Source organism: Ciconia boyciana, chromosome 13 (genome assembly GCF_034638445.1).
Source record: "Ciconia boyciana chromosome 13, ASM3463844v1, whole genome shotgun sequence".
NCBI lineage: Eukaryota > Metazoa > Chordata > Aves > Ciconiiformes > Ciconiidae > Ciconia > Ciconia boyciana.
The window spans coordinates 3,732,842-3,758,553 of record NC_132946.1 but is presented as its reverse complement, the minus strand read 5'-3'; the positions used below and the strand labels follow the sequence as shown (position 1 = coordinate 3,758,553).

Below are 25,712 nucleotides of genomic sequence, written 5' to 3'. Positions count from 1 at the left end.
GCTAAGAAGTGTAGTTGCATGTCTAATGCTACCTTCAGAACTGCATTTTATATATTTGCTAATTAAGATGCATGAAAATAGGAGTTAGATATCAAAGCATGCACTCAGTATTTCGTGAACGCATCTTGTGGCTATGCACGACGGGAAGAACTAGCCACAGGACCGCTGAGAGTCTAAGTTCAGAAGAGCGTCGCACGCAGTGTTCTTATATTTGATCAAAAGTCCTTCCCTGCAATAAATACAAATTAAAACCAGAAAGCTCAAGTGTTCTCAAAGCATCTCGGCTGACCACAGACCATGCAATTAGTTCCAAGACTTGAAGGAGCTGCTTCATTAAAAATCTGACTTAATTTCAACAGTATCTCAAGACATGCAGATGCCAGACCATATGTGTTTATCAAACTATTACTTAAAAGCCCTTCCCTGAAGCACTTGCGGTGAATGCTTTATCTACTGATTCTACAGGTGGGACCCGACTTTGAATTTTCAACAGCAATCAGAGTTTAACAGCACAACTATCTACGCCGGAAAAGGAACCTCAGCAGCTCTCTGACTTTAAAAGCATTTTGCCCTCTTAAAAATCAGATTAAGAAAAATAGTGTAATGTATCATTTGGAACTCTTACATAGCTATTTCTACCATCCTTTTGATGTCAGCATGGATTTATTTCATCTACTTTAGGCAAAAAAAGAGAAAGTGCAGCTGCTATTTGCCAGCTGCATATATTAGTTTGCTTCTAATTCCACAGATAGAAAGCCATCCTGCAGCTCTCAGCAGGTAAGTCCAAGCTCACTGATAGGAACTGGCGGTATAAAAGCTCCGCCACTGCGAACTGGACATTTCTGGTTCTTCTCCAACTTCATGACAGCATCCTGCATACATTCTCCCCCTTGACAACGAAAGGCAAGCCTCCACATTTTTGTAGAGGTGGCAGTTTGGGGTTAGTCATTCGCAGTACTTTATGACTGCTGCATGTGGCTGTAAACACTTCAACAACCCAGCTTTGTGTGTGAGCCCACAGCATTACTAATCTACTAATTTAACATTGCCACAGTACCAGAGAAGAAAATTGCATAAGCATGTTCAGCATTGAAATCACTGCAGGATTAACTAGGAAAAGATATTTATGATTTTTGAAGGTTTTTTTTAATTACAAGACTCGTAAGGCAAGTTATGGAAAAATACCACAATATTTTGCTTTAAGATCAGGTGTAAAAGTTGCCTTCAAATATGGAAGTCTCTATGATAGGAAGCACAAATACTCAACGGTGAGGTACTAACACTATGGACCTATGCCGTGTTCAATAGTAAACTGCTATTTTATACTTTTAAAAACATCATTTACCACCTAGAGAACAACCTGGGGACATATCTCTTCTACTAGAAAGCATACTGCTGTCACAGAGGCTCTGCTAGAATTAAGACACCAATTTTAAGTGAAAACCCCAACAGTTCTGTATCGGCACTGGAAGCACAAATGGAGTATTTTCAAGCACGGGTGACCTCAATACATACAAGCTTCACACGGCAAGAGCCAGAAATGCTTAGCTCCTACTTAGGCTCCTGAAAAAAAGCTGGCAGGTTAGCAGTAGCAAGCAGCTCCTAGTCAGGCGTTTAAGTAGGAAGCACTGGATGCTGAGCTTCTCATGTTCTGACTTGGTGACAGGTTTATTTATGCCTGATAGCAGGAGATTTGCACTGACATGAAGCGTTTCAAAGGTGCTTTAACAGTGAGAATCTTCAGATACATGAGAGCTACAGAAAATTAAAGAGCCTGTTGATTTAAGGGGTGAAGCACTTAAAGAATCCAACAACAAAGTTTTTGTGTTTAAAATAGTGAATTAAAAGACAGCATTCCAGCATGTTATCTCCAAATAAAATCCTGCATTTTGAGAGCTGTATAGAATTCTATGTTTCCAGAGAAAATAATTCTACATGGAACAAAGATCTAGAGCATGGCCTTCACTTATTTCCACCACAGAAAAGTATGAGCCTGTTGAATACCTTCATGCCAATTGTATAGGAACAAAAATTTAAATTTATTAAGGTGTGAACAACTTCGTATCTAGAATGCTCCAGAACACCAAGATCTTTCCAATATCCTTTTGTTTAGGTCTAATAAGTTTGATCTAAGAGCAAATGTTATTAGGACATATTTTGTACCAGAAACTTAAAATCATAAATAGCTGTCATGTATGGATTCCCTATAGTGATTTCTGCTTTTCAGCAAAACTACCTTACAAGGACTCATCAATACGCTCATCCTTTTGGGAAGAACACAGTTCTTATTTCATTTAATAGACAGCAGCCAGCTACACCAGGCATATGCAAATTATAATGTAGAGAATTTACTTAAACTCCACCCCTCTCCCCCCACTGTACATATGATAAATCTGCACTTTGAGCCAACTTTAAATACAGAATAATGAACCAGTAATTATCTTGTAAGTGAACCAACACTAGTTTGTATTCTTCCCTGAATAACACTTTTTTTTTTTTTGCAGAAGAGAAAAAAGGACTGCTACAGAAACACAGCAACATTCAAACCCTTTAAAACAAAAGGTAGATTATTTAATGCATTAACGATGTTAATCTGAAGATAAATAAATCCACAACAGACTTTTAAGTTTCTTTTGAGATTTCCTTTTTCTTTGCAGAGAATATTTCTGGTATTATACAGTACTGAGAGGGTGTTCTTTTATTTTCTTAATGTCCAGGTGAAAAGCAAAGCTCAGTTCTCTCTGCTCTCTTCGTGGAACTCCTCAATGCCCTATTCCAGGCGTGATTCTTTCATAAGCTTTTACTTGAAAGCGCAGTGGTGAGCAACATGAATTTCAGGAATAACTGGATGGTTTGGTCCCTGAGTCATCTTCTTGAGAGCCCATACTCTGGAAGGGAGAGAGTTATTTCTTTTCAAAAACAGGTCTGAAGGTTTACCTTTGAGACAGACAGTTCTTTGAAGTTAACAGGTAGGAAAATAAAGTGCAGATGAAATAGCATGCACTTCCTTTTTGTTTTAAAGCATGATGTTTATGCACACACTATTACTATGTTATTAACAACACTGTAAATACTGACATTCAGTGCAACACATACTCACTGCACTGAATCTCTTACATACTCTTACAGGACACTAAATCAATTACCTTCTGCACAAACTGAGGGTTCACAGTGATCTCTTGATCCATGGCTTTCAGTCGTTCATCAAGCTCTATACATTTCAGCATCTTAAAAATAATATATTAAGTTTATTACTTTGTCCAGCTTGTACATGATCTGAAAGATATTTCACAGCTGTGCTATGTAGAACCAGTAACTTTTGCGATCACAAAAGCTCCATGCCAAAATGTTCTCATCCCACATCTCCCAAACAAAAGTGTCAGACCACTTTTTTATTCCTGATTTTGATCTATGTCTTCCTAACAATCCTTTTTAAGGCCACTGATAGACATTCCCATGTGGGTCAACCACCTCAACCTACAGGCAGGTTATCAACAGCCAGCGGAAGCAATTCTTGAAGTCTAAAACTCTAAAAACTATCTTTCTAATCCAGCAAATTCAAGGAGCTTCACATCACCAACATTAAGCAGTCAGTCTACTGAAGCATCTCAAGCTTCAGTAGACTATATTAGAAGATACAACAGGGAAAGCATTGTCAGTAATTGACTATCAATCTAAAACCTTTAAATTCCGGTACTGTGAAATAGTTGAATAATGATTCCTCAGTCTCAATAATGAGTCCTCAATCTCTACATGTAAGTTACCTACACTGGCTTCTCCCTGCAGCGCTCTGATTACAGACTAAGGTTCTTCAGTAGGAATTCCAAAAGCAATTAGTATCTTAAAGATTTACCTCCTGATCAATGTTATGAAGCATAGCTGGATTGTTATATTTTTCAGGATTATCATGGAAACAGACCATACCATCTTTCTGATTAATACTTGCAAAGATTTCACCGTCTTCTATCTGAAATGAGAGAGGGTTTAATGCAAGGTATTACTAAAAACAGAATTTCAGGTAACTACAACACACGGACTCCTTGTGGAATCATCTTTAACTTGTTTGCTTTTTATTTCCTAACAGCTTCCCAAAGACAAATGATGCATGCCTTATCTTAGGCAGAGAATATCCCTTAAGATTTTTTGAGAACAGTCTAAACACCACAGCAGACTGACAGTATTTCCTTCACCCTGAAGAAGAATCATTCTTCAGCCATTCAGAACATGCACTGCCAATCCCGACACTTAGAGAGTCTTAAATTGAATCAGTTTTTAAATTAGGATAGTTTAGCCAAGTCACAAGTCTTACCATGTGGAGCACGTATTTTTCTGCTTCTTGGGGCCCCGACAACTGCACTCGACTTGCCATGTCTTGTAATGACAATGTTAAAAATGTCTGAAATTTAGGAAGTATTAAATGGTTAAAACTAGACGCCAAGAACTTTCCCTATCAATCCTTCATGGCCTATGCAATCTTATTTTGAAGTCTGATGGGAAGAGACAAGTGCATCACATAGTTATTACTTATAAAAGCACTGTGAGAGTGGAGTCAGTTCTTCCTCCAAAGACACCAATTTGTTATACTGCGCATGTACGTGGACCAAACTAATGGAGTCATTACTCCATTTCTGCAATTCCTTTTTACCCCAGACACAGTCCTGACCACGTCCAACCTCTTCCCTCACCTTTCTACACGAATAAGGTGACTGTCCATCCCTTGAATTTCCTTCAAGAGATGCAGGTATTGCATTACTTCTGAGGTTAGTTCTACTGCCACAAACATCATCTGAGCTTGCAAAAAAAAAAAGAAAAAAGAAAAAAAGAAAGACCTTTCCCCTGAGCATCTTTAAGGATTCATCTGATCTCTCAGCTGAAAGAGCACATCACTCCACACATCCAAAATCTGTCCCACTCACTCACTCTTCTCTAATGAAGCAACCTGTAAAGTTCAGGTTTCCTATTTTTCAAATAGAGATGAAGGTCATTTGGTAGCAGTGCTCACAACTTTTTTGATTATGTATGAAAATCTCATGGGCAAACCCCTCTGACAGACAGACATATTGAACCACCTTTTAAATAATGCATAAGTAGGCAACTGAATTGGTTTTCTATATAGAGCATTTTAGTCTCATTTGTTTTGAGACACAAATCTCGGTTTTAGTCATTTCTCCGTGACATTACTACATTATCATTTTGCTCTGAATTGAATCAATTTCAGAGAGAGACTCTTTGAGAAAAACTGTTCACAACTTCTCAGCAAAACAAACCCCCTACATCTTACCTTGGTTAGCCTCTGAATATTCTTTTTGTAGAGAGATGACAAGCATTGCTTAACCAGCCCCATATTGTTATCCCTTGTGAATGTTTCACTGTGTTTGTTCACCAGATTTCGAAGTTCCGAGGGTTTATTGGTTGAATAAACTTGCGCTAATTCATGGTAAGCATTGCTAAGGGGCTGCAATTAGAAAAATGAGAAGCCTTCTTAAAGAACACGGTGTTCAACCAGCCTCACAAAATCTATTCACTACTTCCAACATTAGAAGCCATGCAGGCATAAAAGTAAATTTAAGTAGCTCAAGCATCTCTCAAAAACTACACGATGCCCATACATGGCTTTACAGCAATGATAGATCCTCTTACACTAAATCTGTATTACTGCAATATAAGATTTAGTAAACATCATTCAAGGACCTCTGTATGACAGTTCCCGTTATGGCAGTGCAAGAAAAAGTCCATTAGTTGACCAGCATATGAAGTAAGCTAAGGTAAGCAGCATATTGACGAGTCACTGCCCATCCATTATATTTGTTCTACCCTCTAAGACACTGTCATCCTTGACCACAGCGCATCGCAGCATGGACAACAGAATCAGAGGGTGAAGACTAGTTCACCTAAATTACTTTAAAATGGCAATTGTTTGAGCTTGCTTATTAGTATCTGAAGTTAGACGAAGATTTTTGGAATTCTTTAAAGTTTTGGTCACAAATCAACAAACTCAGTGTTAAATAAGAACTAACTAACTTTTAGAAGCGTGTTATTTACCTAGGATCAGAACTCTCTCGCTAGCAGTTTTGTCTTCCACCCTGCACCTCCTAATCAGAATGCTTATGGACTCCAAACTCACAGCTTTTTCAGAAGCTTTTATTCTTTATAAAGCTGGATTTTTGGAATAAACTATTTAGCATTTCATACTTCAACTACATGAAGTTGCGGGTTGAATGTTTTTACAAGGACACTGCATATTGAAAGCCAAGTGAAATCTCTGAGTCTTGTTTGAGTTCTAATGTAAATGCTACCAAGTATCAGTGAAGAGAATATTGGCAAGTACCATTCAACCCTAGAGTTTTTCCAAATTTAAGTTTAAAAGCCTTATGGTTTGGGTTGTTTTTTTTTTTTTTCCCAAAACCTTATGGACCTTTTTAAGGTCCATATCGCCAATATGAACAATACAGTTTGTTTGTAATAGACGTAGAAGTTGCCAGACAATCTTTAGCTATTGTACACTAGAAAGGCAGCAAGAGGTTGTACTCTGGCACATTGTGCATTATTTCCCATCATCTGCAATGTTAAACAGCACCATCAAATGAGGGTAGAAAAAAAAAATTTACAAATTCAGATTTGTTGTTCTATTATTTATCTGTATTCACAAGACTTACCTTAATGAATCTACCAACTATCTGGGAAGTGTATTTCGGTAGCTGCTGAACTTTGCCAAGTAGTATCAAAGAAACTAGAATATACTTTTTATATGATTCCAACATAATATGACTGACTGCCATGGCTGGAGTAGTTATTGCCTAAGCAAGAAAGAAAGAAATTGAAGAGAAATTTAGGATACTTACTGGTGGATCCTGGTAGCTACTGCGTTAACAAAAATCTCAGTTTAAATCTGCATGCAGAAAGGATGCAATGACATATGAAATTCACCTTTGAGCATTAAAGCTTAACTAACTTCTGTCAAAATTAATTATCCAAAAATGTCCCTAAAAAAGTAAATTCTATACAAGCTACTCAAAACATATCATGTTACAGTGATGCCTACCTTAAAATAACCCTGTTAAGATCAAATGAAAACTTCTTTCCTTCGTAAATATCTAAAGTTGTACTAGAAATCACCTGTAGCTACTTGTTACCAGGAGTGATCATGCAGTTCCTGCAGAACCTGGATTTACACAGATCCTTAAAGAGGTTTTATAAAGCCATTACATCATCAGATCTCATATTTAAGTATGCTGAAAGAGGTCTGCAGAATAGGGAAAAGGGATTTTAGTTTACTATGATACTGATAGCTACTCAAGAGCTGACCCTTGTTTACAGAAAACTGCTGCACCAGTTTATTTTGCACATTTGATGGCACTTCCCTCTCATACACACACAAAGTTTTCCCAATTTTGCGACTGGCTCTTCTTTCACAGAGAAAGTAAAAGCAGCAAATATTGTAATAGGCTTGAAGAAGTGTAACTCCCCTCATAAAATTAGCAAAAGGTCTTAGCACAACCGCTGGACTATTTTTTCTTTAAGAATACACAATTCTGAATGTCAGCCTGTGAACGGTTTCTATGCTAGCAGTAATAAGCAGGCATCTGAAAAATATTTATAGTGAGATAAATTTAACATCAACCTTTGAGTTGCATAGTTTTATGGTGCAATAGTTACTTGGCTGTAAGAGACCTTAAAGGAAAACACCTCTAAAGACAGTTTGCTCGTTACTTCACTTTATACACTAAAGAGTACCGTTCAGGCTGTACCTTTCATAAAAGAGCTAATAGTGGATGCTAACCCAAATCCGTTTTTATGCATTACTATGATGACCACACATGCTAAACCAAAACCTATGTGAATGATGAACAGCAGTATAGATCTGTTAGTAGAACGATATCCCTAAGGTTAAGAATGAAAATAATCGGAGACTGCTTGTACTTTGTTAGGTTCACGGCTTTTATAGCTATCCTTGGTGGCAATTCAAAGATGGCATGTTCTCCCAGCACTATTACACATGCTACTTTTGCCTTTCAGTTGATCACACTTTAGACTTACCATTTTATTTAAAGTTACCTGTTCATAAAAGTAGAGTGCTCTTTCAAAGTTCTTTAGCCCAGTGTATATCATCCCACCATAGTAGTAGTAACATAAAAAGTGCTTCGCATCATATGCCCCATTCTCTTTACAAATATCCATCATGTCCACATCTAGATACGGGAGGGCAGGTTTAAAGCATTTTGCTAACAAACAGAGCTACAAGAAAATAAATCAAGTTTTCATAAATTAGCCATTTCCGTTCAAATTTCCATGAGGAAGAAGTTGAAACTCAATTCATCTAGTACTATTCAATAAATCTCACTCCTCCAAGAGTGGAAAAACAGTGCACGTCAGTAGTGCTGTAACACAGATTATTTATTGTATCATGATATTTGGAAAACCCTTAACACAGGTTGTGAACTGTTATAAATTATCTGAATCCTACAGAAATTAGACTCTGACAAAGCTGCTTGAAACTCCAGGCCTTCCAGACTACTGTGCTGGCAGCACTAAATATGGCACTAAACATTCCTGTCCAACCCTAAATCCCAGGAGCCAAGAATGAGACAGAAGTGCGAATCCAGGCCAAAGACACCGAAACAAACATGCCTTTTGTCAAACTTGAGCAAACAGTATCTGGATATTACACTTATACTGCCTAAGACAAGCAGTGTGTGACTTTCAGCCCAGAGAGAAGGGATGTCAAAGGACTTTCCAGAAGTGATCAACAAAACCAAAGATCTGGGGACATGCACTGAACATTTAAAATTAATAGAAGAGGATTTTATTTCAGTGTATCGTATTATTTATTACGGGGAAAAAAAACAGTTAGAAGCCATTTTTACATTGCAATATGTGAACATGCATTTCCTCCAAGGGTTACAGGTATTTTATAAGCTTTTACTGTCATAACAAGCGCTTATGCTCCCCTTACCTGGCAGAGATCTGCGTGTATTGAGGTCAGCTGGTTTGTGTTCATCTGCATCTTGTCTATGGCTTGTCTGAGAATGCTAATTCCTCGCAGGGGCTGTCAGAAATTACATCTCTTTCAGATAATTTCTCATAGATGGCAGCACATTGGATCTTATGTTGACACTTACAAATGAAAAATAACACTAATTGACAGGTTCCATTAAGTAATAGTTAACTTGAGGTTCCCTTTTTGTAGGATACTGCAGTCTCTCAGAAAATAAAATTAACCTTGGCTATATGACTTCTCCTGATAAACTAAATCAAGTCATCAGTTCTGCTCCACAAAGCCAACCTCATCAGGAATACAGTAATTTGTATCGATAAGAAAACCTTTCTTGACTCCACGACACCATCTAAACTCCCACCAAATAACAAAGGCAAGGCTCTCTCTTTACTCCATTGAGACCAGACTTGATCTCTACTTCTATTTCAGGCTAGATTTCACTAAGATGGCCTGAAAAAGTCAGTATCTTAGCAACAAAAACACTGGTCAAATATTTCTTCATCAAGTTTCCTTTACATTTTAAGGCATTTCATTACGATCATTATATAACACTGGTGAGAATAACACCGAAACTAGTATTACTGCCTCACCAGCGCTAGTAATTTTTGCAGCTCTCTCCTACTCACGCACACATTGTCTGAAGAACACTCTTGTTACTACAGATTTCCTAGTTTGTGCGAGAGAGCATGTTTCTAGGTGACTCTCCCCCCAAAAATTTATCTTCCTTATGCTTTCCTTAAGGAAATCTTAAAATCTTGGTTTAGGTTCATTACCTCTCAGTAAACTTAACAAGTAAGGAGCTGCACAAAAATACTTAAGATGAAGTTAGTGGCAAATCTTTATAAAGCCAGTAAGAGACTGGTAACGTCCCCTTTAAGAGCTTGGATTTGTAGGTAGCTTATTTGTACTAGATGATACTTGCTCACCTGTTTTCTCTCCACAAGGGCGTTTGTTAACTGGTGGCACAGGCCAGCAACTAAATACAGTAAAACACAAACAAACAAAACCAACACAGTGAAAAATCAGTAATATCAACCCATCAAAAAACACATAAAGTCTGAAAGTAAGCTTAACTTACAAGTGTCTGTTGCATATCTAATGTGTTCCCCATTACAAGTGCTGATAAAAAGCTGCACCTGTGAGAATAATGTTTCGAAATCAGGGATGCTGGGCATAGAAAACTTCACAAACCTAAAATAAAAACAACAACAACAAAAGGTTTAACACTTAACATTTGGAGATTAATAAAAAGCTTCATCATTGCTAAGTCTCTGCAGATACATGTAGATGCTTGCAAACAAATCCAAGTGTTTGACAGATGGCACACGACTTCCCCAGGAGCTGCACAACATTTGAAAATACGCTTTCCATGCACACCCCCATTCTCAATCTAGTGCAAGCTACAATTTAGAACAAACTATGGCGAAAAAAGATCATTTTATCTGGGACAATAGTTACAATCACAATAGAAACACTGGCTAACGATAATGAATTGCAATACTCAGCCACACAACTTCTCTGGACACTCTTGCCTATCCTACAGCCATCTCCTGCTTGAATGCGCTCAAGATTTCTCAACTCTGAAGTTATTAGATGAGTATCTCTTGCTAGGAGCTCTTTCTCTTCACTTCCAGTTTCTCTCCATCTCTGGCGGTCCCTTAGCACCCTATAGGCTGTAGCCTTCCACATTGCTGCTTCTGTAAGATGAACTGTGATTATGCTCATCTGAGGGCCATGAAAACTCTAGCTACGCATCCTACAAATGTCACAAAAACATACAGAAAAAAACTCTGTTTAATGCTGTTTGGACGGTACGCAACCCTGCCCATACTTCAGTTGCTATACACTGTAATATGCGGTTCAAACTCACCTAGATCATGAACTGTCCTTCCCCGCAAAGCTTACGTGCCGCCACCCCTCCCCTGTCTCTTCAGAAAGTCTTACTCTACCAGCATAGGAGTTTGCCATGCCACAGTTTCAGCCAGGAGAACTTTACTACATGCTCCACTGATACCATCTCTTAAAATAATACATTTTACATATTATTTCTTATAAAGTTATCTTCCTTCCTCCACCTGTTTCAATGACTATTTTCATATACCCCATGATACGATTCTTCTGCTAACACAGTACTGATGCCCCATTTTTTGTAAATTCCATAATGCATTTTTATGAGATGCTAGTAAATTGTAATATTAAAGTGCATTATCTCTATGTATTACATTCATTTTGTTTCAAAAGGGTAGTAGAACAAGTACTAGAATTCTGGTCTTTCCTTTAGAAGAGAACTTGAAAATAATGTGGAACCTGTAGACACTTCACCTGCAGTTAGGTACAGCTAGAAACAATAGTTTGAGCTTCAGGGCCAAATATCCTTACCTTACCTCTGCATCACCAAGGCAATGCAAGTATTATCTTAAACCACAGAGAGCAGCAAGAGCCTCAATGCGGTCTAGAGACAAATACCCAAGACCTTAGATAAGAACCCATGCTTCACTGGAAAAAAAAAAGTAAGTGCCTTGCTTCATGCTTACAGTTCAGCACACTAATGCCCTGCCAATCGAGTTTTAAAAGCTAGTTTTATACCTTTTTTGCTGAACATGTACAGAAAAATACTTATAAGCATAAACAAGAGAAACAGATACAGCCTTAAGGAAAACAAACCCCCAATGTTACCATTTGACATTAACAGCATTTACAAGCTCCAGAGGTTTTTTTCTTTTGAAAATACAAATTTGCCTTGCTATTTTTATTAATAAAATGTGCATCACTGAAGGAAACTAAGCACCATTCTAAGAAATGCAGACTGAAAACATTTATGTCCAAAAGAAAAACATTTGGTTGACAATTCCGCACGTTGCCTGAAGTTTTAACACTAAGATATTTTATTAAAAGAAAGCAACACTTACAAGACAGCAAGAACGCCTAACGAGTGTTCCTGCACATCCAGGGCACCAAGCACAGTATCCAGATGAGAAAGGTTTTTTGCTAGCAGTTCTCCACTTTTATTGATCAGTTCACAAAGCTGGGTCATTTGCCCTGAAATACAAAACATCGTTGTCAAACTCTAATCAGAGAACACTCATGCATTCCCATACTTCATTACACCTTGCTGCCCTATATAACCTGTGGAAAAAGTACTACCACACAGAGAATTTACTTTTCTGTAATACGATAAGCATTAGTTTTCAATAAGTGAGGTACCCACCATATGTTTTTTATAAGGTGACAGCTAAGCTTCTGGCCTTTGGGATTGCAAAGGAAGCCCTCAGAACACAAACACAACATGAAAAGTAGCACCAGCTCGCCTCATTAGAGAGGGGGCTTCAGGGTCTCATATCAATGCCAAGCACACCTAAGCCAAGTCTCCAAAACTTTGATCAGCGTACTGTGATGCAAAATTTTGCCTCATGTGGATATCTACACTTGTGCCTTGTAGGTGTTATAAGGGAGAAAAAAATAGTTTTCTCCCCTTTCTAAAAAAATCCCAATACCAGAGCCTGTTCCTTGCTGGTTCTCAAGTGCCCTATCCACTTTTCAGGTCTCCTCATAAGCATTTTTTTTGAAGTAGACATTCAAATTACAACTAAGTATCAACAATAATAGGATTTTAAAATCTGGTCTTAAATTTACTTCATATAATTAGAACTACAATGTTATTCTACTCATTGTGAGCTATGAACACAGCATGAAAGGCAACTATTTTGAATTATGAAGGTACGGTAAGCCCAAAAAAAACCTTACAAAGAAAGCAGACCGATTATCATCAACAGCTTTCAAAGTCTTCCCCCTGCAATTACTTTAACTAAAACAATGCCTTTCTGAAGCAGAGTATTGTTTAAATGTTTAATCCTTGCAGGTTAGAGAGAAAAACCAGAGGTTCTCTCACCCTTACAAAAATCTTGATAAAATGAGGAATAGTGGCTCCATTCATAGGGATTAATACTATCCTCAACTCTATGGCCTTTTCCTTTGAAAAGGAAAACCTGGGAAGCCCTAGCAATGAAACGTTAGCTTCGAAGTAAGAGAGGGACCAAAAGTTCCAAATGTGGAACCAAGAGCCCAGGAACTCCAGAAACCCATCCCCAAAACAGCGCTCTCCATACGGAATTAAAACTCCAGGCATAAGCATGGAAAGGAATAGGGCTTGTAAAATGCTCTGTGGTTTGATTCAAGCATTGCAAAACCTTAGTTCTGGTGTCCTCCCTCGTAGAGAAATCCACCCATTCTACAGCTATCATCTAGCATTCCCCTAAAGAAGAAAGCAAAAAAACCCTCTACCCACAAACACACACTGAACAACCCACACAGCCGAAGTAGAAATACCCACAGCAGGCCCAACAAAATGTCCATTTATGTCACCTCCCATGCAGCCAAATGCTGATAACCAGAAACCAACACAACCACAAGTACACAGACTTCTCCTGTGTGCTCTCATAACCTCCAGCAGCCTGTCTGGTGTCTGGATTTACTTTCTCACAGAGAATGTCTATCTGGCTCATCCCTAATGGGAGAACTTCCATACAGTCAACCAGTCTCCCCTTGAACCTTTTGCATCCACAAAACCTTGTAAGAAAAAGTTCTCCAGCGGAACTACACGCATACAAAGAATCACCTTTCATCTGGTTTGTAGCCACACCTTGCAGGTATAATCTGTCTCTTGTATCCAATATCCCCAGTAAAAATACTCTACATTTAGTAAGTTAAACCAAAGTAAGAGAAAGTTGCAGCTCCACCCAAAAGTAACTGCCAGAGATAAAGCCTGGGGCCACAGAGGAAAGCATCAATTTTTTATCAGTTCCAGGGAGCAAACATTCCATGCAGAGAAACACTCAGAACACATTTTAGGAAGCATCAACACAGACAGAAGGATCAAGAACTAGGAAACGCTATGCCCACACACAGGAAAATTAGGAGTCTGGCAATGAAACTAAGGAATTCTAACTATGGTTATTAAAACACTTTCTGAACACTGACGTACAGTCTCAGGCCTCCTATTGCACGCTCCCGTGGTAAGGCAGGACTCTTCTGCCCATGCTCTACTTTGTCCCCAGGAGCTAACACTTCTGAAATGTATTTTAACACACATGCCACAACCTGCACGCTCATCGGTTAGGCGACAGGCTGGGCTATACAATCCCAGTCCGAGTCCCTGCGATGCCCGCTCCTACCCCCTGATTTTCAAGGCTCAGATTTTGGCACGACCGCCGGAGCCGGCTTCACTCCACTCACCCGGGACCTCCAGCTACCGAAAACCACTACCTTGCCGCTGCCCTGGCAGAGGAGGCGAGGAGCACTGCGAAGGGCACAGCCGGCCCCTCACGCCCTGTCAGACCAGCGGCCGCTAAACCTGCCCGGGATCCCGCCGAGGCCGCCTCCGCGTGCGGCGAGGGAGCCCTGAACTACAGCCCGGCAAGGGCCCCGCCGGAGCCAGCAGCCCCCCGGGGCGGGGGAGCAGGAGCGCCGGCCCCGCGCCTGAGGGAGAGCCGTGAGAGGCGGCAGGCCCCGGCCCGCCCCCTCCCAGCCGCGCGGGGCCCGGCGGGCTCCACCGGCCGCCGCCCCCTCCTGAGGCCCCGCTGGCTCCCCGCCGCCACCCGGGCCCACACGCGGCTTTCTTCTCCCCCCCTTCCCCACGGTCACCTTGGGCCGAGAGCTGCCGGACGCTGTTGACGAACTGCTCCAGGGCCGACGCCATCTTGGCGGCTGGCGGCGCGGCCGCGCGCGCTGCGGGCGGGGGGGAGGAGGGGGCGGCGCGAGCCGGGAGCGGCGGGGGACGGGGGGGGGACGGGGGAAGCGGGAAGGAGCCACCGCTACGGGCGCCGCCGCCGCCAGCCAATCAGCCGCCGCTGCGGAGGCCGCGCGACGCCCGCCGCTGCGCGTCACTTCCGCCGCTTCACCACCTCTCGCGAGAACGGCGGGCGCTATGGCAACCGCCGCCTAGCCCCTCCGCCCCGCCCGGAAGCGCCCACCTCGCGTCAAGCACGAGAAGCCGTGACTCAGCAGGGCTGGTGGCGTCATGATGGCGTCACCCCTGCGCCCCTCACAGCGCGACACGGGGCCTTCAGCGGGGGCCTGCTCCCACCCGCTCCCCGGGGCGGCGGGTGGTGAAGGCCCGGCCGTGTGCTGAGGGAGCGGCTGCGCTCTCCGAGGAGATTTAATTCCTTTTATCCCCTCTGACGGGGTTAACACGGTGGCCGAACGCAGTGGTTGTCGTCCGATTCCGTGTAACGTTCCGTGCCTTGATATCAGGGAAGAGGATTTGAATTCTTCATTCAGGTTAATTCGGTTGAGGTAAATGGAAGTGTATTCTCCATCCCTACAGGAGCTGAGGCGGTGAAGGAACGCGGCCCTGAGCTGCTGCAGGCAGGGAATTTGTCAGTCCCTCAATATACCGCAAAGAAGGAGGAAACCTTCCTGCCAGTCATGGAGATGTGTATGTATTCCCTCGCTTCTTAGTCAGAAACTTCAGCTTACGTTGAAATCCCATTCCTTGCAATACGCAACATGCCTCCGGTACCAAGTGAAAGCAGAGTACAGACTTGAAACTTCACACCTTTTCCCTCCTAACCTCACCGTTATTTTACCATCGTGTACAGCCTGGCTGCCAGTTCTGCTCCTTCCTTCATTCACGTTGTGACCTTCCCCAAATCACCTGACCTCTACAGCTCATTTGCCCTTTCTGTGAAACAAGGGTGATATATTCTGCTGGAAAACATTCGGGAATTGAAAGATGAAATATTTTGGAACCGCTAAGCCGTGTTATTGCCATTGACCAAACTCTTTTCTTTCCCAGCTCAGCGGTTACCTAATCCTGTTAGTCACGCTCGGAGGCCTCCCCCTTCTTTAGCAGCTTTAATCCCCGCAGTGTTTTTTGACCAGAGTGATCTTTGGTCCTGTGTCACAACACACAGGTGTGCTGTCAGCGCTGCTTTTGGGTCCCGATATTGTCTTTTAAGGGTTCCCGTCACCCGTGGGGACAGAGCTGTGTCACATCGACTGATATCCTGGGCAGAGCATGCCCCCTCCCCGCGAATTGGTAGAAATGGATGTATTTTATGTCAAGGCTTAGCTGCAAAAAATCACCATGTTACGTGTGTCCCCACACCACGTACATGTGCCCCAAAAGACCCACCTACCGCCTGTTCCAGGCGGGGACGGGCGTGGGGGCAGAGGGGGGTGTCGGCAGGGGATGGGGGAGAGAGAGGGTCCGCAGCAGGCAAGGGGAGATGCAGCGGCGGCGTGGGGTGCCCCCGAGGCTGAGAGTTAGGGAAACCGAGGCAGGGGCTCGGCACCCCGCCGCTCCGGGGAAGGGGAGGGAGCGGGGCCGGGGCCGGCTTAAAACGGGCGGGAGGCGCGGTGGAGCCGCGCCGTCGCAGGGCGCTTGTGCCGCTTTAAGGCGGTGCCGCCGCTCCGGGCTCGGCCAGGCGCCGGGAAGAGGAACTGGGCTTTGCACTGCCGGGTCGGGGCGAGCGTACCGCCGTGCCCCCGGTGGCCCCGGCCCCCCGCTGCTGCTGCTGCCGCCGCCGCCGCCGCCTGCTCCGCGCTCGCTGCAAGGGAGGGATGGGGCGGGGAGGGGGAGGAGGCGCTGGGGGCGAGGACGGGCCTTTGCATCCCCACTGCACTCCCCCTGCAGCCCCACTGCTCCCCGATGCATCCCCCTTGCACCCCCCCAGCTCCTTCCTTCTGCTGCAAGGGAACCTGCTTGCCAGGGCCGCCTGCTTGCAGCGTGCGTGCTTGAAATAAAGCCCCCGCCCCCCCTCCCGCCCGGAGATCCCCCCCATCCCCTGCCCTGAGCCCCCTTCCACCATGATTTTGCTGAGCAGCTTCTTGCACCTGCGGCCTCGGCGCTGCGGCCCCTTCGCAGGGCTGGGCAGGGGGGCCGGCCCCGCAGCGGGGTCCCGCAGGGCTCTGCGGGTGCTGGTGGACATGGACGGGGTGCTGGCTGACTTCGAGGGAGGCTTCCTCAAGAAGTTCAGAGCCAGGTACCCCGACAAGCCCTACATTGCCCTGGAGGACCGGAGGGGCTTCTGGGTGTCGGAGCAATACGGGCGCCTGGGACCTGAGCTGAGTGTGAGTCTATGCATCCCCCGGCTCTGCGCGTGGCTCTTGTTCGCTCTGTGCCGTGCAGCTGGAGCTCTGGCCCCGTGGGACCCGCTGGCCCCCAAGCTCATGGGTGCAGCACTGGGGAGGGCTGCGGGTGCTGGCCGGAGCTCCCACCGAAACACAGGTACAGGTCTGCACGCAGGAGGGCTTCCAGCGGTGCCTCTTTTCCCAGAAATCCAGCATTTTTCATGCACATCAGTCTCTTTTCCCTGCATGCATGGATGGAGATAAATGCAAGGAAAGGAGATCTTTGAACATCAGATGGTTTTAAAATACCCCAAATTGCATAGCTGGGTTTTTCTAGCTCTGATTTGGCCAAGCTGCGTGGATTGATGCTGTTCCTAGATGGATTATTTAGTTCCTCAACAGCAATGTGAGGGGTGGGATGCAGCAGAGAAGTTGAGAGCAAACCGTGCAATCGATGCTTCATGTGAGGGCTTACTTAAAACAACCCCAAGCCCTCCCATGCCTGAAAATTATTGTATTCATTTTAATAATTAAAGCCTCAAAGCAGAGCTCTCTTTATGTTGTATTTCATCATTCAACAGAGGGCTGAGTGCTGCAGAAAGTTGGTTTCTGCATCTACAAGTTTCCCATCTCGATGGGATGTCTGTGGTCTCATCTGCAGATTGCAATTGCACTAGTTGAAAGGTATTACAGCAAATAAAAGTACTCTTGTCTTTAGTGGTATGATGGCTACAAGGAAGGGAGTGTGAATAAGGTCCGGGGCTCTCCCACTGGCAAAGTCCTAAACAGCTTGATGAGCTAAAGGAATAACATGTCATCTGTAGCTGGGATTGATGAAAGGGAAATGGAGGATGTCATTCATGCAGCAAGGCAGATGCTAAAAGTTTGGCAGGGGTAATGCACGATAACTCTTTTTTTTTTTTCTTGACCTTAACTATTTTGGATGTGTTAAATGAAGTGAGCTCATCTTGTGTCTGCTGTGATCAAGTAAAACCACCAAAACCTAGGGCTGAACAAGTAGCAAAACTTCCACAGACCGACCTCAGGGCAGACCTGATTTCATCCATGGTTTCAGACCAGGGGTAAAGAGAGTAGGAGCCGCTCTGTGGCTACGGGCACATGGGCCGTTCCAGTCCCCCCTCGTCTCAGAGCACCATTGCCCTGCTCCAGGAGACCAGAAAATAGGTGCAAAAGAGTCCAACGAGCTGAAGGTCCCAGCTCTGAAAGGGAGAACAACAGCTCAGCAATACACTGCGCACACAGACCTGGAAGGATGGGGAGCCCTGGACGGGAAGGGAAATTGCTCATGGGGAGAGATAAGAAGAAGGAAATCGAGGGTCTGTCCTGCCTGGCACGTGGTGGGATTCCCAGCCTGGGGGATTTTTCCATCTGCCAGGCAGTGTGCTGGCTGCGGTGCCGCAAGGAGTTATTCTGGCTCTGGGAGCCGAGCAGGTCTTTTTTTCAAGATGAGCTTAGTTCTTCCCCCATCGAGCTTGGTTGCAAAATGCTTTTTGACATAAGTGGAAGCAGAATAGGTACAGAAGTCCTTGCTGTAAGAAAACACTTCAGCTCAGTTTGAAGTGCTTTGCTGCATCGGGCCACATTTCTCAGATGTCTCTTGTGCAACTACAGTCAGTATCTTAAAAATAAAACACCATTGCTCACCGGTCTAAAGCAGAGCAACTGGAGTTGGAATGTTTGCCTGGCCCTGAGGCAAACTGTTAGGGTAGCTGTTCTTGTCGCGGTGCCAGGAGGCATTTCTGCTGGCTCTCTTGCACCGAACCAGTGTGTTTCATTTTGAACATGTACGAAGAAGGCTTTTCTTCCCTCCTCTGAACCACTGATGTTTTCTGTTGCTCCGGCAAAAGGGAAGACTGCAACAGTTGATCTGAGTAGTCTCTCCTTTTAAGTTGGGTGTCTGGTCTTCTCATGTTACCTGGGATTTTTTGAGAAATACAGGGTTTGATTCTGGCATGTCATGTTAAATGCTCAGTGCCCAAATATGTAATGGGTTCATGCATTCATCTTCCTGAGAGCAGGCAAGGTGCGCAGCCAGTGTCTTGGCACAGGCAGCCAGCAGGATGAAGCAGAATGTGACTCCCCGAGTGTGTTTGCGCTGGGGCATTGCTGCCCTGAGCCTGGAAATCTCCCAGCAAAGCCTCAGTTGCTCATGGTTGCCTGCTTTCTTCCCCCAGTAGAGGTGTAGTAAAGGCAAAACGTGGTGGTTACCCACTAGATTCCCACTCATCAGGCAGGAGGGAGCTGCAAGTCTAGCTGACGTGTCCAACCAGCCTATTTGTTGCTATGAGCTGCAAGAACCAGCATATAAGCATCACTGAGGCTCCTCCATACCATGAAATATAAGAAGGCCAGGATGGGCTTGAAGTTCCATTTGTCCCTATTCCCCTTCCTCAAGTACAGAAACAGAGGTGCTCAAAATCAAGATCAATCCTTCAGGGCAGGGCTCCCTTCAAAACTTCTCCCAGCTGCAGATCCAGCTGCTCAGCTGCATTGCAACGCCGGGACACAGCTGTTTCCTCTGCCCGCAGCCGCGTTGCAGCACTCCCAGGCTCTCCTCCCCGAGGACCCGGTGTCTGTGCAAAATAATTGCTTTGCTTGGCAGCTGACAAGCTGTTACCTGTTTGAGGGAGTGCAGGGCATGCTGTTCCTTAGAGCTGTGCTGGAACCATCACAGGGAGCCCCGGGACTCTGCCCTTGTCCGAAGGTTTTGCTCCCTGCGGCCTCTCTCTGCTCTGCTCTCCCTGTGTGCCATACCAGTGCACGCCAGCTGCTGACCTGGATGTTAAGTGTTTCAAACCCTTGCCTGGAGATGCTCTATTTGCCTGATAGACCTTGCCCAGGCATCCCTGAGGAAGAGCATCTGCATTCATCCTGACATGTAGTTCATCCTATAATATACTTTCTCCTATGAGAGCAGCCCAGCTGCTATTTTAAGTGATCTGATTGAGACAAATAGGCCAGACAGCATCTGTGGCTGAACAGCATCCACTTCGAAATGCCCCTCCGGACGCAGACCCGAGGTTTGGTTTGGTTCTGGACAATCTCTCATTTTGCCTTGAAGGAACAAGCTGCTCCCTCTGTGTCTGGGGCTGCAGAGGCAAAACCAAGCCTGCTCCAGAGCACCTCTGATCTAAATTGTATGGGATGGGTGCAGGTTGGCAGGTGGGGAACAGAGGCACCCACAGAGGCAAGGAGGGTTAGCAGGAGGGGCTCCCACCTTTCTCACTGTCACCATCCTCTGTCCTAGCAAAGGGTGGGGAAGATGCACATGCAGGGAGAAGAGCAGCAAGAAGCCCTGCGTAGTAACTGCTCTCTTTCCCCTCGCAGGAGAAAGCCATCAGCATCTGGGAATCCAAGAACTTCTTCATCGAGCTGGACCCGCTGCCCGGGGCTGTGGAAGCTGTGAAGCAAATGGCAAATTTGGCAGAGTGAGTAGGAACCTGCCCGTTGTATTGGGGAACAGACAGGGGAGCAGCAGTGGCTTTGCAGACTCATCCTCCTCTTGGCAGAAGTGCTGAATACAACATCAGTGTTAAAAATGCCTAACAGCCCCCCGGGCATGGAAGGAAAGAGAGGGCTTTAACTCCTGGAGCAGTCACCAAGAAAATCAGCCATGTGCAGCCCCTTGCCTTCAGCTCTCTGTTCCCAGCAAGGGTGGCGAAAGGGAGAACATGCCTGTGCCATGGGTGTGGGTACACATCCTGGGGGCGGGATCCTGCGAGATGGGGGATTAACGTCTTAAATCACCGTGGTTTGATCTGTGTGTGGCGGGGGTCTGCTTTGGGTGCCTGCCTGCCTAGGCACTGAGCGGGGTCTTGCAGGGGCAGACGGGTGCATCTCAAGGAGGAGCAGGGTCTGATTGGAGTTTGGCCACGGAGTGACACTCTGCCCCCGTTTCTCTCCTTGTGGCAGCACCGACGTGTTCATCTGCACAAGCCCAATCAAGAACTACCGCTACTGCCCTTATGAGAAGGTGAGCAGGTTTGAATCCCAGCTTCCCCTCCCGTACCGCACTGCCCGGCAAAAGCCAGCTGACCCCAGCATGCCTCCGGCTGTAAAACAGCAGCAATATTTCCCTGCTCCACCAGTTTTGTTCCTGAGCATCTTCGCAGAGCAGCAGCTCTGCTGTCGGCCGAGCTCTGCCATTTGCACACACTGAGGTGCTTGGTCTTAATATTTCATCACGATGTCAAAAGCTGCTTGGCTTTAAAAGAACTTGTGCTCTAGCAGCATCCAAATCCTTCCCACGAATGAACTTAGTAAGCGAGATGTCCTCCCTGCATGGAGGCCAGGGCTCGTGCTGGGCCCTGCTGCCGCTCTGCCAACAGCCCCTGCCCTGTCCATCAGCCTTCCCGTGCCCGCGCTCACCACTCGCCCCTTGCCTTCCAGTACGCCTGGGTGGAGAAGCACTTCGGCCCTGAGTTTCTCGAGCAGATCATTTTGACGCGAGATAAGACAGTGGTTTCTGCTGACCTGCTTATAGACGACAGACCTGATATAACAGGTAAGGGAGGTGCAGGGTGGCAGGAGTGACTGGAGGCAGCCCCAAGGGGCAGACGGCATCGAGGGGAGATGGGTGCTGGTCCCTGCCCAGCTGATTAGGCTCTCGTTGGGGGTTTGTGTCTGAAGGCTCCTCATGTTGGAGTAAGGTCAACCTCTGCGTCTTGCGGAGGAGTTGTCCAGAGAGCCGACCTCTCTCCTTGCTTTGCAGGGGCCGAGCTGAACCCCAGCTGGGAGCACGTGCTCTTCACGGCCTGCCACAACAAGCACCTGCAGCTGAAGCCCCCCAGCCGCAGGCTGCAGTCCTGGACCGATGACTGGAATGCCATTCTGGACAGCAAACGCCTGCCACCCGGCCAGGCCACCTAAACTCTGGCCTCCTATGGCCGCCCAGGGCTGCAGCCACCCGCTTGTGTCCCTGCGGAGTCCTGCTGAAGGCTGAAACCACAGATGGACAGACAGACAGACACTGTCCCTGCTGCGGAGATGAAGAGGAGGGTGAGCTGAAGCGCCACACCACCTGGACCCAGAGAGCGGACCCTGGCCCGGCTGTGCCACAAGGGACCAACAGCAGGATTGGCCCCGTGGACCCGGCAGCCTGGCTGGGGGCCATTTCCCACTGGCCCCTGGGGTCTCTGTGCTGCATCTGCACCCCCCACGAGGCCAGCCCGGCGCTTCTGATGGACGAGGTCACCCTCAGCGTGTCACTGCCCTTGTCCGGTGCACTGCGTGGCCCAGACCAGCTCTCCATCCTCCTCTCTCCGTTACGGTTGGGGATCATGCAGGTGGCTTGTTTTGTCCTCGCGGGGCTTCATACTGAGGGGCTGCCTCGGGGGATGTTTCCTCCCAGCCGGTGTGCGGGTCCGGGGAGAGGGGCGGCTGGAAAGGCAAGGGGAGCAGGCGGACACTGCCCAGGCTCAGCTGTGCTGTTCCTTGCAGCTGATGCAGTGGAACAGCTACGTGCTTCTCTGCAGGAAGAGTCCCTGCAGCGGGATATGGGGACAGTACCACGGGAGAGTACCACTCCTCCCATGGATCTGGCCATGGGGAGAGAGCCCTGAGGCACTGTCACACCTGGGATGTAGCAGTCCCCCAGCTGGCAGGAGGGATCCCCACTTGCCTTCATCCCTGAGGAGCTGTCACAGCTTTAGAGCTGGAGCTTTAGAGCTGATTTGGGATTAAGAGAGGAGCTCTTCTCCCACCTGCTCGTCGCTCGTGGGCCGCTTGCCCGGGGCATCTCTGGGGCAGCGAGCAGGTAGTGGCAGTGCCAGCACCGGCCCTTCCTGGGAGCCGGGCAGTTCCTGCAGGAGCTCATGGCTCACCCTGCCAGCCACTGGTCGGATGGTAGCTCTTTGGATTTCAAAGCCAGGAAGGTCTGCACACGCAGGCTGCATGATCACATCACTCTATCTCCCTCCTCCTGGTTGTGTCCAACATCAGCCTGCCAGGAAAGCTCTGGGTATGCGTCCGCCGGGCACCCTGCTTCCACGCAGAAAGTCCTGGGTGCTGCATCCCACCAGGCACTGGGACGATTGATGCCGCAGAGCGTCCTAAAGCCTTCAGTGTGGAGCCACCCGGGAAGATGCCACTGGGTGGAGAAGGGATGCTGGTGGAGGAGCTACAGCGTCACGGAGAAGTGGGTAAAGCAGAGGCACCATGGGTGTCCACAGGGCAGGTTGAGGGTTGTGTTGGTGGAGGATTGTCACGGCCATATCCATGGATGGTGTTTTCAGTCCTCACGTACCGCACAAGGGAAGAAGTTGGGGGGACGTTGCTGTTAAGGGCTGGGGAGCCCATCAGAGGTGCCCACGAGGCTGTGTCACAGGGTTAGTTTGTTCTGCAGCTGCCTGCAGCTCTGCCGCTGTCCCGGCTCTGGATGTCTGGGGACGGAGCGTGCTGGCAGCCCCGCTCACCTCGTGCCGGGACCCCTGCGGCGAGGTGTTCAGTCACTTGGCTGGTGTGAAGGGGCTGCAGCATACACGGCTGTCCGTGCCAGCTGCCACCGTTGGATGACCGTGCCAGGGCTGCTGAGCTCTGCAAGTGGCTGGTGCTGCTGGGAAGCTGCAGCTGGGTACCGAAAAGGGAGCGTTTGGACCAAGGGGCAGCTCCAAGAGGGATGCTTTTTGCATAGATGTGCCTACAGCCTCTTCCTCCCCTGCCCGGCTCGTTCCTGCCTCTCTGAGCCTGCACCAGCCCATCCTTGAACTGCAGGGACCCAGCTGGCACCAGCAGCAGGACCAGACAGCAGCCGCTGCAGCTTCTCCTCCGCCCGACCCCAGAGAAGAGCCATCCCAGCTGCTGGGGAGAGCCGGGTGTTCCCTCCCTGCCTACAGCCGGAGCCGGTGCTGCCAGGCAAAGCCCCAGGGACACGCCGGGTGCGTCAGGGCCAGCGTGCGCATGCGTCACTGCTGACACCGTGGAGGCCACGCGGCCCCCGCTCCCGCCTGCCCCCATGCCGTCCGGGATCCCACCGCGCGCTCCTGCTCTCATGGCCCCAGGACTTGCTGGCTGCAGGAGTAAAATTCCCCACTGGGACACGTAGCCCCACAGGCGGGGGCGGTAGCCAAGGCTTGGCCGGGGTTAGCCACCCCGCGCTGCTTGCTCACGCCTTTGGCTTGCCTCTCCGCTCTCCTATGGGCCCCCCGTCAGCAAAAAACTATGTGAGCTCAAAGCTACATAGCTAACAAATAACCTATTTCAGCAGCAGCAGCCGGCCCCCTGCCATGTCCGGGACCTGGAGGGGCTAGTGAAGTCGGTGCTTCCGAGTCTGTGCCTTCCCCGGCTGCTGCGGGGCCAGGGACGAAGCCCACATTGTCTCGGGCCTTTCTGAAAGCTGCCCCGACTCTTGGGATGAGGTGATTGCCTAAAGACAGCACGGTTTGGCCCATGGCGGTGGGAGTTACATACCACAAGGATCTATTTTTTTTTTTCCTTTTTTTTTTTTTCTGTTTAAACCACTGTGTGCTTCTCCGGGTGGGGGGGTTTGGTTTGCAGGCTGTATTTGGGAGGGGTATTTGCAATGTGCAGCCACCTGAGATGCAGCCCCCTGGCCAAGACCCACCTTGGGTCTGGGGAGCTGGGACAGCGGGTGAGCACCGTGGGCAGCAGAGCACCGATGATCTCCTACGGCTGCTGAGCATCACGTACCCCTCGGCTCCACCGGAGCCCCACTGGCTGCCGGCCCCTTCGTGCAGCCAGGGTGGTCTCATGAGGTCCAAGCTGTGTTTTTTCCCAGTGGCACCATTTAAACATGAGTTGCGCAAGCTCTCCAGAGCCTTCTCGCTGCCCATCCTTGAGCCAAACCCAGAGCTGGCATGTTGTTACGGTAGCTGCCCAAACCAGCCATCTTCCCCTAAGGTTGGGGCGGACCCAAGCGATGTGGCTCTCTGGGGGCCAGCGGGTCTTCCCCCCGTGGTGGGACGTGTGATGCCGTAGAGACCATGTTGGTTCACGCCAAACATACTTGAAAGCAGAGCTGGAGTTTCTCATGCATGAGGCTCTGACTCCACGCACAGAAATCCCGAGCAGGTAGCTGGCCTGTTTGCTTCTGCCGAGCTCGGGGCCGGGAGGTGGCTCTCCATCGCCCGACGGATCAGCCCTTTCAATGTTCAAGCCCTTCTGTGGCCAGCTAAGATGCACAGAGCTTTTATTTTTAAACGCACATCTATAAAACCGAGGCCGATGAGGAGCACTGCAATAAACACTGGGTTTTATTGGCATCCAGCTTCCTAGAAACAGAGTCTGGGTTTTGCATTTTCCCACCTGTGGCTCTGCCCTCTGTGTGGGGACAGGGCAGGGGGTTCGCAAGTCCCCATGTCCAAAAAGCCTGAAATCGGCCCCCAGCAGTGCCATTACCTCATTAGACAGAGTCCCTCTGGGCAGAAATAGGGATGGGTTTTGGTAGCGATCAGCTTCCTAAAGATCTTTTTATAATAAATAAAGCCCTAGAGTGTGTCTCCCGTTGGGCCACAGAGCAGAAGCAATAAAAGGGGCTGGAGCTGTCATGGGCTGGCTCTCCCTGGGTTTTTGCACCTTGTCCATCGCTGTGGGCTGGTCCACGTCCACCCACGCAGGCTGTCAAGTGTCCACAGGCTTCCCCTGCCCGCCGTGGGACCATGCCACGGGG

General features: G+C 47.4%; 2 protein-coding genes across 6 annotated transcripts; one reads left to right on the top strand and one right to left on the bottom strand.

Annotated features, from left to right (window-relative positions):
* Positions 1-2,549: 2,549 nt before the first annotated feature.
* COPS3 (COP9 signalosome subunit 3) lies at positions 2,550-14,794 on the bottom strand. 5 transcript variants are annotated; one of them, XM_072877645.1, is made up of 12 exons: positions 14,636-14,794; positions 11,905-12,034; positions 10,074-10,186; positions 9,922-9,971; positions 8,954-9,046; positions 8,056-8,235; positions 6,657-6,797; positions 5,282-5,455; positions 4,310-4,396; positions 3,854-3,967; positions 3,147-3,227; positions 2,550-2,888 (listed from the first exon to the last, which is right to left on the bottom strand). In XM_072877645.1, exons 1-12 carry the CDS (start codon positions 14,688-14,690, stop codon positions 2,835-2,837), a joined length of 1,272 nt encoding a protein of 423 aa, XP_072733746.1. In that variant the 5' UTR covers positions 14,691-14,794; the 3' UTR covers positions 2,550-2,834. The 5 variants fall into 5 exon arrangements, with proteins under 5 accessions (XP_072733746.1, XP_072733747.1, XP_072733748.1 ...); XM_072877646.1 differs by lacking the exon at positions 14,636-14,794 and adding an exon at positions 14,228-14,386; XM_072877647.1 differs by lacking the exon at positions 5,282-5,455.
* A 1,399-nt stretch (positions 14,795-16,193) lies between these two features.
* NT5M (5',3'-nucleotidase, mitochondrial) lies at positions 16,194-25,505 on the top strand. Its single transcript, XM_072877650.1, has 5 exons — positions 16,194-17,065; positions 20,414-20,514; positions 20,999-21,059; positions 21,476-21,590; positions 21,798-25,505. The coding sequence occupies exons 1-5, from the start codon at positions 16,802-16,804 to the stop codon at positions 21,953-21,955; spliced, it is 699 nt and encodes a 232-aa protein (XP_072733751.1). The 5' UTR covers positions 16,194-16,801; the 3' UTR covers positions 21,956-25,505.
* Positions 25,506-25,712: the final 207 nt, after the last annotated feature.